The sequence below is a fragment of the Astatotilapia calliptera genome, chromosome 13 (assembly GCF_964374335.1).
Source record: "Astatotilapia calliptera chromosome 13, fAstCal68.1, whole genome shotgun sequence".
NCBI classification, from domain to species: domain Eukaryota; kingdom Metazoa; phylum Chordata; class Actinopteri; order Cichliformes; family Cichlidae; genus Astatotilapia; species Astatotilapia calliptera.
This window is the reverse complement of record NC_137434.1, coordinates 24,821,099-24,838,243: the sequence shown is the minus strand read 5'-3', so window position 1 is coordinate 24,838,243 and position 17,145 is coordinate 24,821,099. Positions and strand designations below refer to the sequence as shown.

The 17,145-nt window shown below is 39.4% G+C and overlaps 1 protein-coding gene and 1 long non-coding RNA gene across 4 annotated transcripts; one reads left to right on the top strand and one right to left on the bottom strand.

Annotated features, from left to right (window-relative positions):
• Positions 1-1,954: 1,954 nt before the first annotated feature.
• arhgef33 (Rho guanine nucleotide exchange factor (GEF) 33) lies at positions 1,955-16,943 on the top strand. Of its 2 annotated transcripts, none has more exons than XM_026190766.2 (17): positions 1,955-2,132; positions 4,889-4,932; positions 6,317-6,481; positions 6,811-6,929; positions 7,126-7,271; positions 7,373-7,435; positions 7,906-8,032; positions 8,558-8,690; positions 12,220-12,327; positions 12,723-12,815; positions 13,072-13,220; positions 13,327-13,416; positions 13,720-13,898; positions 14,844-15,304; positions 15,396-15,620; positions 15,793-15,932; positions 16,086-16,943. In XM_026190766.2, exons 1-17 carry the CDS (start codon positions 2,093-2,095, stop codon positions 16,213-16,215), a joined length of 2,412 nt encoding a protein of 803 aa, XP_026046551.2. In that variant the 5' UTR covers positions 1,955-2,092; the 3' UTR covers positions 16,216-16,943. The 2 variants fall into 2 exon arrangements, with proteins under 2 accessions (XP_026046551.2, XP_026046552.1); XM_026190767.2 differs by having other exon boundaries at positions 7,123-7,271.
• Positions 6,291-12,603, bottom strand: LOC113035288 (uncharacterized). 2 transcript variants are annotated; one of them, XR_003274334.2, is made up of 4 exons: positions 12,470-12,603; positions 12,250-12,317; positions 6,793-6,888; positions 6,291-6,428 (listed from the first exon to the last, which is right to left on the bottom strand). It is a non-coding gene; the product is annotated as an uncharacterized LOC113035288 (long non-coding RNA). The 2 variants fall into 2 exon arrangements; XR_003274333.2 differs by having other exon boundaries at positions 12,250-12,321; positions 12,470-12,598.
• Positions 16,944-17,145: the final 202 nt, after the last annotated feature.

The following is a 17,145-nucleotide window of genomic DNA, read 5'->3' as shown; positions in this document are numbered from 1 at the left end:
GCAGCAGTTGTTTTGCCCAGATAATAATCTAACCTCAGTCAGTTATCATAACTAAAGAGTTTTTTTCCATCGTGCTCCTCATTGACCGAGTCTCTTATTCTATTAGAGTCAGACGCTGGACACAACAGCTTACTTATTATTAGTGCCTGAAAAAAGTTTTCCAGTTTTTGTGCTGTAATCCCTGCACCAGACAAACTAATGTAAAACATATGAACATGAAAAGGTCAAAGAAGTGGTTTCCTTGCACAATAAATATGACAATTGGAGGACATTATTTCTTCAGATCAATACCAAAGAACATTTTTCTAAAGAAGATCATCTTGTGATGATGGCTCAGAGATATCATCACAGCATGATGAAACCTGTCCAAGTTCGAGATAAAAACCATCAAAGATTGCATTAAAACATAATCCAATCCCCAAAACCAAACATGTTTCACAGACTGCTGTATCGCGTGACTTTCTGTACATTTACTCAAATTAACTGTCATCACACAGAGGAGACACGCTAGATTTACTACAATTTCAATATTAAAACATGAGATTCGTAACACTTGAACTTTAAACTTTTGCTTTGTGACACTGCAAATAAATTGATTTTTAGGGTCCAGTTAGCAAATCATTAAAATGGCATTTTCTCCAAACTCAATTATTGGTGAATAAAACAAGTTCTGTTTTGTTTCTGTGTAGAGAGGAATGAACATTACACTCCCCGTCCACATGCTCACATGTAACCACAGAATCAGATGATGTGTGGGAAGGATGTAACCTTCAAACACAGGTTTGTTGTTGAAATGAGGAGCAGCTGAGCTGTTTGTCTCCAGGCTTTGTTGTTTCCGACACAGAGAGCGAGAGAGAAAAGAAAGACAACCGTACTCTCTGTGTGACAAGAAGCAGACAGTCATGAAGACAGACTTACAATACGGTGATGTCACAGAGCTGACAGGAACACAAACACAGGCTCGTGTCAGCAAAAAGCTGTGACGCTAAATATGAGGGGAACAAATGTTGTACTTGGAAGTTGTTGATGAGGTTAAGGTTTTGCATAATAATTTTTTTATGTCAACAATTTACCAATTTTACAGTTTTAACTAGATTTGTAAGAAAAATAATATAGATAGATAGATAGATAGATAGATAGATAGATAGATAGATAGATAGATAGATAGATAGATAGATAGATAGATAGATAGATAGATAGATAGATAGATAGATAGATAGATAGATAGAATCTTTTTTACAAATCAGGTTAAAACTGTAAAATTGGTAAATTGTTGACATAAAATAATTTATTATGCAAAACTTTAACCTCATCAACAACTGTTTAACTTCCAAGTACAACATTTGTTCACCTCATATTTACCATCATTATATTATATATATATTATACATAAATATATAAAGATCACTGTCCAGAAGAGCACAGTCCTAGGAACAGCAAAGATATTGGGACCCTCAAGCTCCCAGGCCTCACTGTTTTGTGAGCCAAAAAGCCCCTCAAGGGTTGGTTGAGACCAAAATGGAGCTAAAAATCAAGTGAATAAAAGATATACTGTAGCGTACTTTTAGGTTTAAAGCTTTTGCCCTCCCCCTAAGTGGTCTTTTAAAAAAGGAGTAGAAAAGACACTTTATTAGAACTGGCCTAGAGTGAGACCATATATTGCATGAGACTACAACACTACTTCCAGCACCTATATGCACCACAACAACTGGAATGTCCATTTCAGGCGTTCTCTGTTCAGTGCAGCTGTGTAAACTATCCTCATTAGCAACCAGTCACGCCTCCTTAAATCTAATGAGTTGGCTACAGTATGTGACTTTATGATGAACAAATGTCTCTCTCTCTCTCTCCTCCTGATCTTTCCCCTCCATCCTTCCACTCTCTGGAGACAAGGACCTTTTTGTACGAAAGCGAAATCATAGGACTCACATGCTTTGGACAAGAGAAAGTGAACGATCACAGCGAGAGATAGGGTTGCTCAGAAGAGAGGGAGGCAGAGAAGCAGAGTGAGGTCATTCAGAGCTGGAAAAGGGACTTCAGAACTGGACAGCTGTGAAGTACACTGTACCAGACTGGCCAGGATTATCTGAACATGGAGAGTGAGAAAACAGAAACAGAGGAGAAGACAGAAGGTAAAATGAGCATTTAAAAAACTTCTGAAGAGATGTTTCAGACAAGTATTTGCAGCTAATATGCATAATATTCAGTTTATTCTTACTTTCAAAAACCAAATGCTTAGTCTTTGTCTAGAAACTGCTACTTACAGCTTGTCAAAATTCAAGATATCCTCTTTATTATGTGTGTTTTCAGACCAGCAGGTTAATATACTAAATTTATGGGGACATATAAAAGAATAAGGAACGCTTAGTAAAGTTTTTCTTTTTCTTTTTTTTCTAATAAGACAGGGCAAAACCAAAAAGAATATTTTTGGCAGTTCAAAATGATTTTTTTCCTTGCATATATCAGATTTTCTTCTTTTTTTTCATCATTCCTTTACATTTCAATCAGTCCTGAAATATTTACTGGGCTGTGATACCAAAATTTGCATAACCAGCCACAAAGCTACTTTGCCTTTCTTGGACCAGCTGCATCTGCAAAGATGTATGATACAGGGATAAAAACCAATGAGCAGCAGTAGTGTTGTAAAACAAACCTTAAACATAAAGCCTGGTGAACACATATAAATAACATTATGATATCTTTGTAAAATTCTTAATTTTTAAGTATTTAATATGGGTATTAAACAGGGATTATTTAGTTATTTTAATTTATTTTAACAGTACATCAAGATTGTGACCTACAAAAATAATTTTAATTATCCTTCATTTAATTCAAGCAGGGTCAAGAACCTTAGAAGGGTTTACCTAAATGGGATGTGGATGATTTTAATGTTATCAATTACTCCTGCTTGTTTCCTGTTTTCACAAGCCAAAATGTCTGCTGTTTCACATCAACGCTAAAGTACACCAAACGCAGCTTTGACCTTTTTGTCCTGATTGTTGGTTACCAGCTGAACGCAAGCTGTGATTTAGGTTTGTTTGGAGAACAAAGCCAGCGTGTATGAGATGAACTAAACATGCAGTCCAATGCTATACCAAAAATATGTCTTACTATCCAGACAGTTGTTGCTACTTGTTACCAAATGAGACATACAGTGCAGAAGCAACATCAAAATGTCACAAAATCCTTTTGGTTTCCTGATGGCAATAAATTTAAATATTTTTTGCATCTTCTGTTGAGGTCACTGTGGGACAGATGTTGATGTAACATGTTGACGTCAACTTTTTTGGCCTGAAACAGCTGAAGCCAAAAGCACAAACTCAAAATGCCAGAGGAAATTTGACAGAGAGTCTTCATTGTGGGACACATTCCTTGTTTTGCTCTTTCACGGACGAGAAGTGTTACTCATATTGTGCTCATGCTCCTCATCATTTATGCATGATGATATATGTAAAACGTGTTTCGTATGACCCCGTGCAGTTTTGACAGTAGCCTCGACCTGTGACATTTTCGCAACAGACACAAGCATTGTACTTTTCTATAACCATCAACTGTGCCCAAATGCATGAAATATTTGCCATGAACCACACTGCAATGTTTTTGTTTTTTTACCTTTAACATAGGAAATGCAGACACACTGAACGGTGAATAATATAAATTCACACACTAAGTCTGAAGCTGCCGTGATGCTGAAAGCAATTTGCAGCAATGTGGTGATCACCAAGCGACTACAGATGAAAAGATGCTGGTGATGTGAAGTGAACATGGCTCGTGATAGACTTCAAGACCAGCAATGTGACTACCAATGAGAGTGAGGAATACTATTGATTGACATATGGCATGGTAGTCAAGCTCTTAAGCTGTGTCCACGCTGGAAGCAATTTGCTTGTCGTGCATTGCTTTACAGTCGACCGTGTGCAGAGGTTTCAGATTACCCGTTACCTAGGTAACCTTCTAATATATTTACTACCACATTATGTCAATCAAGGGTATCCTGTTCTCTTATTGGTAGTAATTCGCTTGCCTTGAACAGAGCCCTTGAGTAAGTGAATGCTATTAGAAAAAAGGTCCATTGGAGTGAATGGACCTTGTTGAATCCCGCCCACTTTGCATCACCGGCAGTTACTTTCCCTGTAATTGGTTGAAGTTGCCACATGTGGATACAACTTTAGATTACACTGGGGTTGATGAAAAGAGTTTAATGCAGACATTAATGACTTTAATCACACGACAGAGAAAGCTCACGGCGCAGGCTTTTTTAAACTTTATTTGAGTGGGTTGAAATTCATTTGACGTTTACAGTTTGTTGAAATTACATGATCACAATTCTCTGTAATTCAGAGCATTTAACAGTTACGCCGAATTTTATGATTCAAGACAAAACATGAAACTCACTGAACTTTTTGGAGTCAGATAATATGAGGAGCAACTTTTCTTGTATATAAAAATATATTAAAAGTTTGTTATTTTATAGAATATCATCTGTGTAATTTATATTTATTCTACTTTAATTTTTGAGATGCATGAACCAAACCTGTTTTCTGTGGTCTTTTGTCCTGAATAAGTGTGATAAATAATCTGTTAGCGATGCCAATTATCGATGATGTAACAAGTAGAAATTCTTTGAACTTAATCTTTTTTTTTCTTTGAACTTAATCTTACATGATGTGTTAAATGTCTGAGAAAGAAAAGGTAAATAAACTGTTAATTTACATGTGGTGGGAAAAAAGGGGTTTTCTTGTGGCAACCTCTTTCATGCCTTTTCCATACTTGCTTAACAAACAAACGCTTAACAGTGGATTTGTCTGTGGATTCAATCAACATTTTCACAGAAATTTAGCAGATGTTGTGTGGACACCACACTCAGCTTTTCATGTTTTCTCCTTAGATACAGAGGGAAATGTTGAAGAAGCTAGCCAGGGGATTTCTCAGGTAATCAAGAACTTTTAAACACTTCACACTTTATATTTATTTGTTTATGCCTCATAATGGGTGAGCTAAAAAAAAAAACATGAATAATCCCAGCTTTATTATCAAATCAGAACAAGCTCATTTAGACAAGTTACCAATAAATTACATAATATTTGGTTTGTGACTTAAATTGTCTATTAACAACCGAGCCTTTCTGTCACTATTTATCAGAAGACGCAACAAGATGTTTCTTTAAATAGTAAAACTTTTATATATTTTTTTTTTTTACATTTTTAATACATTTTGTGTTGGTGACTTTGAGCAAACGCTGTGCTCTTTCTAGAGTAGATTTTGCTCAAGATATCAACATAACCAGTGCTGGCATTTAGACTCACTGTGCCTCACACTTTTTAAATTTAAGAATATTTGATTGGTTTTATTTTATGATGAAGTGAAACAAAGAGCAAGAAGAGTGAGTTATCCAATGTTGGACTCTGCAGACAAATAACCCAAATCAGAAGACAGCATATTGCCCGAGATAGTGAAGCATTTTCATCACAATGAGTATGGACTACCAAAAGTGAACAGAGCACACAAGAAAAATGCTGTTTACAAAGTTTTAAAATAAAGTTTCGGCTCTTTTAAATTTGCACCAGGTCTCATCACATTTTAACAAAAGCTCTTATTTACTCACAGAGGATGTGAAATACTTTATGAATAATTTATAGTACAGGACTCACTTGTACAGTATAAGAATTCAGTCTCCAAATTGAGTTCACTTTAGCACATCATGCTCTCTTAAGTATTATTTAAATAACACTCTTATTCAGATTAACTAAACTCAATATTGGCAGCTGATACGAGTAAATACTAAGATCTATGCATTGCAGTAGATGCAGATGCTTCTATGAATCATTATTTAGCCACTCCTTAGAGCTGTAGCCTCCAGGTGTATAGACGCATAGTCAGCTATTACACAGGAATAAGAGCAATAAGGCAAACAGGACAGATGGTCTATTGAGTTTCCTGCTTGATGCCTTTCACATGACCAAGAGAAAAAGACAAGCAAGAGAGCGATGGAAAGATAGGACAAGAGAGAGCTGCAAAACCCATGTAATGTTCCCATGAGCTGATTCAGTTATGCCCGTGAAGTAAATTCAATCAGCTATGCATGAGAAAACTGAGAATGGAAGAGCAGAGAAAAAACAAAGCAAGATAAAGATTTCTCTATGTATGGAATGTAATCAGGGAAAGGTTAACATAATGATAAGGGTTTAAAAGACAGCACAAAACAAGTCAAAACGCACCAAAAGCACAAAGAATCAAGTGTAACAAAGTTGTAACAAAGTTGGAGCAAAGCACACTGGTGAAAACATTACATGTTAAACTGCTCCTTGTGATGCAGCTGTGGGGTCTGGTGGTTGAGCTGCGCGAGGGGCTCCAGGCGGCGCTGGGGGAGCTGTGCGAGCTGCGTCAAAAGGACCACGGTTTGGAAGAGAAGCTGCAGGCCCATCAGACTGATGTGGATGATAAGATAATGGGCCTCAAGAACACGCTCAACACATTTAAGGTGCTGGAGAAGCTAGACAGTAAAAACACACACATACACAGTCTACTCTTGGTGTGGCCTCTGAAACATAATTTAGAACATCTGACTTGGACTCTGTTGAACTGTAAACTAATTTAATTAGGCAGGAAGGCAACTCTTTCAGACTCTCACACAACGTGGACTATGTTGCTAATATTTTTTTAATGTGCATGCATACGAGAAATTCTCTCTTTTGGATTTGAATCCCAAATTCTCCCCTTAAAATCTGACCCTGGTACTTCCCATTTCAGCATAGTGACTTTCCCAGTCTACCAAAGTAAAACTACTGGCACCTTTTAATCTTCTTGTAGGAGGAGCTGAATGTGGCGTTGTTCCACATCAGGGACATTTCCAGCAGACAAAGAGATGTTCAGAAGAGGATAGAACTGCTGCACTCAGAAAACAAAGATATGATGTCAGTTCCACACAGGTAGGGCTGCAACATTTTGAAAAAGGTGCTAGTTTTAATAAATGTACACGCATATAAAAATTATTCACAGTAATTATTCAATCATCCCACTCAGCTCCCTAATGGTGACCCAAAAAGTTCAACTTTCATATGTAACTTTGTCAAATAAGCGCTCTTTTTAATTCTCCTTCACCTGTGCTGATCGGGCCACTAGCAGAAAGAGCTCCAAGGCTGATGTGCTGACAGCATCCAGTGATGAACACATCTGTGTGCCCAGCCAATCAGAGCTCAGTGGTATTCAGCACTTTTTCCCCAATATGCAGAGCAGCGGGTCACCGCCGAGGAGCACCACGTCGACTCAGAGTGAGTCTGTGTATTTCAACATTTACTATGCAAAGAGTGTAAGCGAGAAAATGACCGGCTCGTAGAGGCAGTTTGCTCATACTAGTGTTTGTGTGTTGCAGCCTCCACGTCTGAGCAGGACCAGCAAAGATCTTGTCCTGAGACCAATAGTCAGACTGAAATAAGTAAGAAATACACCTGTTTCTGCTGATAAACATACTACTGCGGGTAGTCCACATATCTATGCACGGACCCACTAAACCACAGCCTCTTTTTACATCCTGAATCATGCATTACTTGGTAGTCAGAGGAAGTTTAAAGGCAGAAGTAGGTGGATTTTACCACCTCCAGACAGAACTATGGGTAGGAGTTTCACCACTCTTTTTAATTTAAGCAAAACTCAATATATAAATATAATTGTTAAAATGGGATTTTAGTCAACATACATGACCATATAAAAAGGTGTTTTAACCAGCTTTTGCCTTATGTTTGATGGCAGGTTTTATAACAGGTGCATATTACAAAAAATATTATACACAGGTAGTAAAGGCCAGCCAGTAAGCCTGGCCCCCTTTGCAGTTGTCTGTCTTTTATGGTTATAGAATAATCCTCTTTATTCTCAGAGTTTAAAGTAGATTGTGTTCTGTATGTGCAGATAAAAGACAGAGAGCAGCCTTGGAGCTGCTGGAGTCTGAGAGAGTTTACGTGTCCCACCTTTCTCTGCTTCTGAAGGCAAACATCTCCTTTAACGGATCAGAAGCCCTCACTTCCAAAGACAAACGGTAAAGCCTGCTGACACCCTAAGATGGCTCGATTCAGACTGATAATTGAAGAAAAAGACATGTAAAGCAGTTTTTTGGAAAGAAGAAATGTCCCAGCCACCACTAACCCCTACCTGATACACACACACAGAGACACACAAATCAACACTCGCAAGAATATATTCCTGATCTAATTTGAGTGCTTGCAGTGAAGGGTGAACAGGAAATAAACAAATTAAATAAAGGCACATTGTAAACACCAGAGAAGACACTCTGTTAAAGAGACTCCACACAGCTTGTTAATGCAATCACTGCTTAGCTTCAGCACACGTGCTCCCAATGACTGAAAGCGCCAGTGAAATGGTGCCATCGCTGAACTGGGTCAAATGTTATTTGTGAATGATTGTATTTGTTTTAAATTGCTTATCCTGCTGTCAGATGTCTGCCACACAAGATGGCACACTAATTGACACAAATGCAGGTTTTCTCACGTTTTGTAGGAATGTTGATGTTTATAACATCTGCTGCCTTTTGTTCTACTTTTAGTCCATTTCCCAGCTCTTTGAGGTTTCTGATCCAGCAGCACCTTGAGCTCCTTCATACTCTTCAAGAACGTGTGCTCAAATGCCAGTGGCAAGGCATCATGGGAGATATATTCATGAGGCTTACAAGTAAAGAGGTAAACACAGAATGAGAGCGCAAAACGAAATGTGGATATTGTCCTTTTTGATGTGAGCACCATCTACTGGTAAATAAAATGAAAGTCTTTGAATTCTTAACATCTTTTAAACCAGCAGGCAGTGAATGCTACATATGCACTCCCTCCATTTTTCTAATAAGGTGTTGATTCAATATCAGTTATCTGAATCTATCTTTCATGGACTTCCTTTTCAGCTTTCTTAGCCTGCGCAGTTTGTTTTTCTATGCTATGTTTGAAATAATATAAGAATCTTTTAAGTGTATTTAGGCATTTAGAATTGGTCAAGACCTGCAGAAGTTCAAAGAAAGCATCAGACTGGGAAAAAAGGTGATTTATGTGACTTTGTATATAGTATAGTTGTTGGTGCCAGACAGACTGGTCTGAGTATTTCACAAACTCCTGATCTGCTATGATTTTCCAACACAATCATCTCTAGGGTTTAGAGAAAATATCCAGTGAGCAGCAGTTCTCTGGGTGAAAATGCCGTGTTGATGTCAGAGGTCAGAGGAGAATGGCCAGACTGCTCTGAGTTGATAAGAAGGATATACTAACTTGTTACAATCAAGTTATGTGTCTCTGAATGCACAACATATCAAACTTTGAAACAGCAGATGAATATATAGTGGTGGTCTGTCGGTTGAGAATTGGAAAATAAGGCTACAATTCACATGAGAATACCAAAAATAGACAATAGAAGCCTGGAAAAACATTGCCTGGTGTGACGAGTGTCATGGCTGTGTGCCGGCAGGCAGGAAAAAGGACCCAATATGCAGACTCCTGGAGGAAGAACTTAAACTCAAAAGTCCACTGCTTTATTGCAGGCAAACGTCAAAAACAGAACAAAACTAGGAGGGCTGGAAACTGGACTGGAAACTAAACACACAGGGCAGAATGAGGATACGACGTGACACTAAGCACGGGGAACACGGGGCTTAAATACAAAAGGCAGTAACACAAAAATGAGACACACAAGGCGAGCACAGCTGGGAGCAATCAAACCTGACGAGACTGAGGGACACAAAAGAGAATACAATGACCTGAGACACTGACCTTCAAAATAAAACAGGAAACAGACTGGCAGAGAACTAAACCCATACTAAACACTAGAAATCAAACCACAAATAAATTATACAATAATAATACACAAAACGCTGGCTCACTGACCCAGGATCGTCACAGTGAGTCTCAATTGCTGCTGTTTCATTTGGATGCAGGATCAGAATTTTTGGTGAACAATATATAGGCCTATACATGGATCCATCCTTCCTTGTATCAACTGTTGAGGCTGTTGGTAGTCTGGTAATAGTGTGGGGGATATTTGCTTGGCATGCCTTGGGCGATTTAGTACCAGCTGAGAATTGTTGCTGACCATGTCCACCCTTTTATAACCAATGTACCATCTTCTGATGGCTGCTTTTAGCAGGATAACGCTCCATCCAGTTTACATTATAGATGAGAAGCTGACAAATTTGCAGTAACTGTGAGATGCTGTCATGTCAATACAGACCGAAACATCTGATAAATGGCTCCAGCACCTTGTTGAATATATTCAATGAAGAACTGTTTACACTAATCTGACAGTGAAGGTTGGAGGTGTAAAATGTGTGATGATGGGTTATAAACACATTCAAATTCATATATGCAAAGTGCTTATGTCTTTAGTCTCTTAACTTGTGACTGTAGCTTTCAGTCATAAAACGATCCAATCATATGGTTTCCAACCTTCAATGAGCACAAGGTCCCCTTCTTGGCAGGTCTATCCCAATCGTTCTCCTGGCTTCCAGCTCACACCGATTCTAGAGCAAGATGCCCCCCCCCCCCACCACCACCACACCAACCTGTGTGCTGCTATCATCCACTCTCTTCCTGCTACTTCCAGACCAATAACCATTCTCCAACAGCCCAAGCAGTGAAAACCTCTGCAACAATTTCAGCTGAGAACAGTCAGATCTGCCATCCTGCACTGTTAGCCCTGATCATGGTAATTAGTGGTTTTCCTCACAGAGGTTTCCTTGCATCCATCCTCCAGTGGATCATCTTCTTTCCTTTGTCAGAATATTGTCAGGTGGAAGTATAGTTTATTCCCCAGGTTCACCCTCATATCCCATACCTGTGCAGTCTGCAGGAGGGTGCTGTTGATCTTCTTGGAGGAGAGTGTTTTTTCTCCCTGCTAGATGAACTGGATTTATGGGATGGGTGTCCCACGAGTCTGATGCTTTTTCAGTTCATCCTTCTCCAAGGTGTCTGCCAGTGCTCTAAAGACTTGGCCGTACTCCCAGCTGTAGCTTCCCTGTACAGTCTTGCATCCCCACGAGCAGTGTTGGTCAAGTTACTTGAAAAAAGTAATCAGTAACTAATTACTGATTACTCCCCCAAAAAGTAATCCCGTTACTTTACTGATTACTTATTTTCAAAAGTAATTAATTACTTAGTTACTTAGTTACTTTTTAAAAACACGACTTACAACCTGAAGAGGTGATAAAGTGATAGATCTTTCAGCCCAATTCTACTTTTTCTACATAATCCATCATACAAAATGTAATCAAATGGAAAAGTCTCTTTTTTAACTTGTTTTATCAGTTTTAATCTTTTAACTTTATGCATCAAGCAAAACATTTAATTATATGCAACATTCTCTGACTTGAATAAATTAGTTTAACATTTAAACCTATTTTCTACACATTCCAGCACATAAAATAAAATATTTTTTGTGTTTTCACTCACTCTTTCAAACAGATGCAAGTAAAACACAGCAGAAAATAAATAAAGTCAAAGACTCAGCGGTCCTTTTGCTCTATTTTCACCTGTAAAGCAGGAGCAGGGTAGGCGGAGGGTTACCCTGGTGTAGGTGTGCTGCGGTCAGTTGAAGAATCCGCGCGAGTGTCTCTGTGAGTTTCCCATCACGTCGTAGCTACTCGGTGCTTGCTCGGAAGTTTAGGGGTTTTTTTCGCTGTAAAAAGAAGTTTTCTTCCCACGCACGATGGACGCTAATGTTTTTGTCACTTTTTATGGAATCAAACTCAAAGTAAGGTCAGTACTTCCACACTTTAAACGCTGCACGCTCATACTCTCTCCCGCACTCGATATATTATCCATTGTTGATCTGCACACAGCTGCTGTCACCAACGTCGCACTTGCTTGTCATGAGACATTCTCGCAAAAAAAATCACGGTTTTAGTAACGCAGTAACGCAGCGTTCCTACGGGAAAGTAACGGTAATCTAATTACCGATTTTGCAATAGTAATCCCTTACTTTACTCGTTACTTGAAAAAAGTAATCAGATTACAGTAACGCGTTACAAGTAACTGCCCATTACTGCCCATCTCTGCCCACGAGTGTGTCTCAGCATGACTCTCCTTCAGCACTCTGTCACCCCAATCTGTGCAGATTTGATAGTGCAGGGAAGTGTTTCGTGCACTAAATGCAGGTAGAGAGAAATGCAGAAGGTCTCCAGTGTATATAAAGAGCATGCAAACTCAGGCAGTATATCTCTCCTTCTTCCTCCAGAGTGATTTCTTGGATTTTTATGTGTCCTACCTGAAGGAGCTTCCAGACTGTCTGTCAGTTGTCAACATGCTGGCCACCAGCTCCATGAAGTCTTCGGCCTTGCTTGAGGTAACAGAAAAATGTGAAATATGACAGGTTTTGATATTAATTTTAAAAGCACAGAATGTAACATGACGGGGCAGAGCAGGGAGGACAGGATGAAAAAGAATACCAGCATACTTCTAAAAACAAAAAAAATCCGGAAACTTACAGCTCATATCACCAAAAAACGCCAGCATATCTGTCGATTTCTGATTTAACTCTCAGATACTCTCAGAATTGCTTGAGTGGAGGTAACTTAAGTATCTGGAAGCCCTGTCAAGTTTCATTTCAAGCCTTGTTTTATATAAAAGCTTCAGACAAATGACGAAATTCACAGTCCTTACACCTGCTGTGTTTTTCCCTTTGATGCTGATTGGTCCATCTGTGCTGCATTGTGCTTGACTGTGTGGTGCTGCTATCAGAGTGACATAACAGGTGATGAATCCAAACCCTCCCTCTACACTCTGCTGCTTCAGCCAGTTCAGAGGATCCCTGAGTACCTGCTGCTTTTACAGGTTGGATCAACACCACTGCCAGAATTGTCCTTATATGTTCATATCCTGCAACACACAAACTTGATACAAATATGATACTCTGAAACCATGCAGAAAAAGGTTATCAGTAAACAGAAACAGAAATAAAACGACAATTAACAACTCAGTATTATTACAACCGAAGATTAAATCTGATGTATGAATATTTAAATTGTCTATCTGTGTGTGTGTGTGTGTGTGTGTGTGTGTGTGTGTGTGTGTGTTTGTGTGTGTGTAGGGACTACTTAGGCAGACTGATGCAGAGCATCCAGACTACTATCTGCTGCTGGTGTGCATACAGCAGTTCAGGGCTTTTACTACACAGTACCACCACCTCCTCCAGCACAATCAGGAGCTTCTGCTGCTCAACCGCAAGGAGGTGAAGAGGTCAGGATTACCATCTTTCGAAAAATATCAACTTTAAAACAAACATTAAACAAAACATTTTCAGTGTGAAGGAGCTTAATGTTCTCTGTGCTGTGCACCCCTGCAGGTCTACCATGAAACAGCTGTTAAAGACAGTAGAGAGTGGGATTCAAGCCAGCAACACTGGCTCACCGTACCCTTGCAGCAGTGCAATGCTGTGAGTATTCAGTTTACCGGGCATTTAATGTAGTGTTTACATGACTCAGACATTTCTGTTAGACATTAATAAATGAATAAGAGTTAAAGCTAAGTAGATTATTCCTGGAAAGCAACAGACACACATAAATGCTTAATATTTGTTATTGCTTTCTCATTTAAAAAATATAGGTATAAAAGCAGTTACATACTCGCCATGTTTTCCTACCAGTCCAGTAACCTTTCAGTATTTCTTGATTTCTTCTGTAAAAAGCTGTCGGGTGCTGCTGTAAACAAAGTTTATTTCTTCGTTTCTTCACTGCAGGGAACATGCCAACCAGGTGAGGCGCAGAAAGCAGTGTCTCCTGGAACAGATTCAGTCGCACCGTTTCCAAGATTGGGACCGAGACCAAGAAACTGAAACTCATTGCTATGATGCAGAGTGGCCCTCCCGCCTCCCTTTCTTCAGCCATGAGCTGGACTCACGGAACCACAAACCAACAGGTCAGTGAAATAGTTCAATAAGAGGAGATCATTAGAAGGAACTGAGCGTGATTTAACGAAATAAAGAATTCCCAGCAGAATGGAAAAGGGCAGGACCCCCCCAGAGTGTAGATGCTGGCGGTAATGAAGATAAGTTGGGGGCTTTGGTGAGGTGGAAATGGGGAGGAGGTGGATTGCACAAAGGAGACTGCAAGAGAGACTGAAAGTTGAGCATTGCAATTTAAAGGCTGATTGAAGAAGAGAACAGAAAGATGATTGGACTAGAGCAATGATAGTGGCATGGAGTTTTACAGCGTGGGAAAGTGAATGTTTCAAGTTCAATTTGTTCTCTCCCAGCATTCAAATGCAGCCCTTTGGAGCAGGAATTAACACCTTTCCTTTTAGACATCCTCAGACAACACTTCATACTTCATCATGAACTTTTTTTAAAAGTGTAGCTTCAAAACGTCAGCACACAGGGCCACTACAAAGGATGTTTATCGCACAGGATGCTCTGGTGTCAGCATGCCAACCGACTGGCTTACCACTGTGCACATTTTGAATAAGAAGTACCAATTTCATCAAAAAACCGAGTCAAGTAAAATTAAAATCCAGGGCACAATTGAGTTAAACTCATCGGTATCTATCTGATGTCCCAGGTCAACTTTTACATTATATAGTTTTAAATCCATTGTTTGTGGCTTGATTGGGGCTTGATGGCTTGATGATTATTTTTTTTAACCACATCCTCTTTAAGAAAACCTAAATACAAAACCAAAGCAGTATTTGGGCATCTCCTATCACAGTATTTTATTCAGCGTCAGACAGATGATTCCCCAGAGTAATTTTATTTTTGGGACATGATGAAACTTCCCAAACTTCCCTTTTCCCCAACTTGTCATTTTGGTTCTTATTTTACATCAGTCAACAATTCAGTTTTTTGTTTGTTTGTTTTTTTGCTTTCAGGTCTTGGCAGCATCCCAGAAAGTGAGCCCTCTGAGAGGTCAATGTTGTGCCAGCATCATCTGCCTCCCAGACCTGCAGAGTTCCGCCAGGTTCAGCCGGGATCTGCTCTGGCAGATGCCCTCGGAGAGTTTCTCCTTCCTCCAGATCCCCCTGGGCTGGAGAACCTCTATGAAGAAGATGGAGGCTCTTTTCACGACACCTCTATGTTGGACCGCTGTTCTTCTGCCTCTTCTGATTCCTCCATTGACATTGCCTTTGTGAAGTGCCCAAAAGCCCCCCCAGCGTCACATCACGGAATAGCAACAAATGTGTCGACTACCCGCGATGTTTTTGGCAACATAGGAAGCCAAGGGAATGGTTATAGCAAACTGCCCAACCGTGGTTGTGTCTCTCCAGACGAAGCTGTTCTTATGCGTCGCAATCAGCATCGCCCCCTTCAGGCCAGCCAACGTAAGAGCAAGGTGAGTTTATTTGTAAGAGATATATAAAAATATTGAAGAATCATTTTTGTAGATGTTCATAATCGACATGTATGCCATCTCTGCTGTTAAGTCACTGAATGGGCTGCAAATGGAGAACACAGTGAGTGGTCTGGATAGTGGACCTCTATCAGACCATCTCCAAAGGGTGGGATTGGGCAGCCATGCCAAACTGGAGCGCCAGAGCAGTAAAGGCAGCAAAGGAAGTTCTACCCCCTCCCGTAAGGTCCAGACTCCCTTGGCGAACAGAGCGGACAATGACAAGCAGAGCCCTGATCTTCATGGACTGCTCAGCATAGTGGGTTTCAGCAAACATCTATTATTAAAGAACTATTATCATGTCTGTACAGGAATTGCCTGTTACATTTTAACATTAAAACCACAGAACCTGACAACATGAAATTCATATTTTTAGTATTATTTCTTAATTTTCTTGGTAAATACTGAAATATTGTTTTCAACCACATCAGGACACAGGAATCCAGTCATGGGGCGATGAGTCCAAGTGGAGGAGTGGGACGGAGGACAGTAACCACACCCCCTTCAGCGAGAGGAGTCGCAAAGACAAAGGAGGCTTTAGGAGCTCTTTCAAGAAACTGTTCAAGAAAAAGTAAGAAAGATAGTGTAGCATCATGGAGTTAGACACATGGCTGGCTTGGCACTGCAGTTTCTTTAACTTGAAGAAACAAAGATGCCAAAAAGAAGGCAAGATTGAAAGGAAAAACATGTATTCAATTTAAACCCTTTTCTTTCCTCCTAACAGAACTAGTGATGAGAAAAAGGAGAAAGGAGGTGAGAAGACACCAGAAAGTCAAAATAATGGTGAATATGAGTCACCGGGGAAAAACCCCAAACTGGTCCAGCTGGAGATGAACCGCGGCACAGCTGTATGAGCACTGCTCTGCAAACAGGCACTGTGACACATGAACAAAGATGCTGTATAATACATGCATGTACATCATACATATATACTAATGAGAGAAAATAGAGGCTGTTTTTCCTTTCTTTAAAACTTATAGACGCTGTATAAACACTGTACAGATATAAGCAACTGATTTATGTTTCAATTACAAAATCCTTCACACTGAGGGAAATATGATGCGGTTATACAGTAAACATTGAGCTCTTTTGCTAATATTCAGTGTTATTATGTTAAGCTGTAGAGCGAAAGACTAGCAAAAAGACAGGCAGTAAACAACATAAATTAAACAGGACTCCATGGTTAAAAACAATATAATTTTGTGTCAGTTAACATTAGATGTGTGATGAATGGTGCCCCACACTGTAAAAAGTCTCACTCCATTTCTTTCCTCTATAACATGTTCCTTTTTCTTTTCCACCCTGACAAAAACGTTGTATCGCACGTTTAAACAGTTTCACTCCAGCTCATCTTTCTTTCTTTCAGTCTTCTTAATGATTTTAAGCAATACCCAGAATTACATTGTTGCATATACTCAGGAGAACAAATACTAAGCAGGTAAAATCTGTGTATGTTTGTTCGTGATTAAACATTTTGCTGAAAGACAGTAATGTACATTTTTGTCATTGTGCTGATTATTTCTATGAATTGTTTTGTGAAGAAAGACGAATGTCAGAATTTTGAATAAAGGTCCAGACTGTATAATTTGTGGAATCTGGTTCTTTTCCCCTAATTTTTTAAGTACTAAGATTAAAACACTCAGTCTGAAAACAGAGTAATATCACTCCCAACTTTCTACAACAGTTGGACAATCTCAAACTACGAAGACAAACTTTGGTGACACTAAAAACTAAATACATCCCACGATTCACTGTTGCCACCTTTCCAGCAATAATTCTGAAAC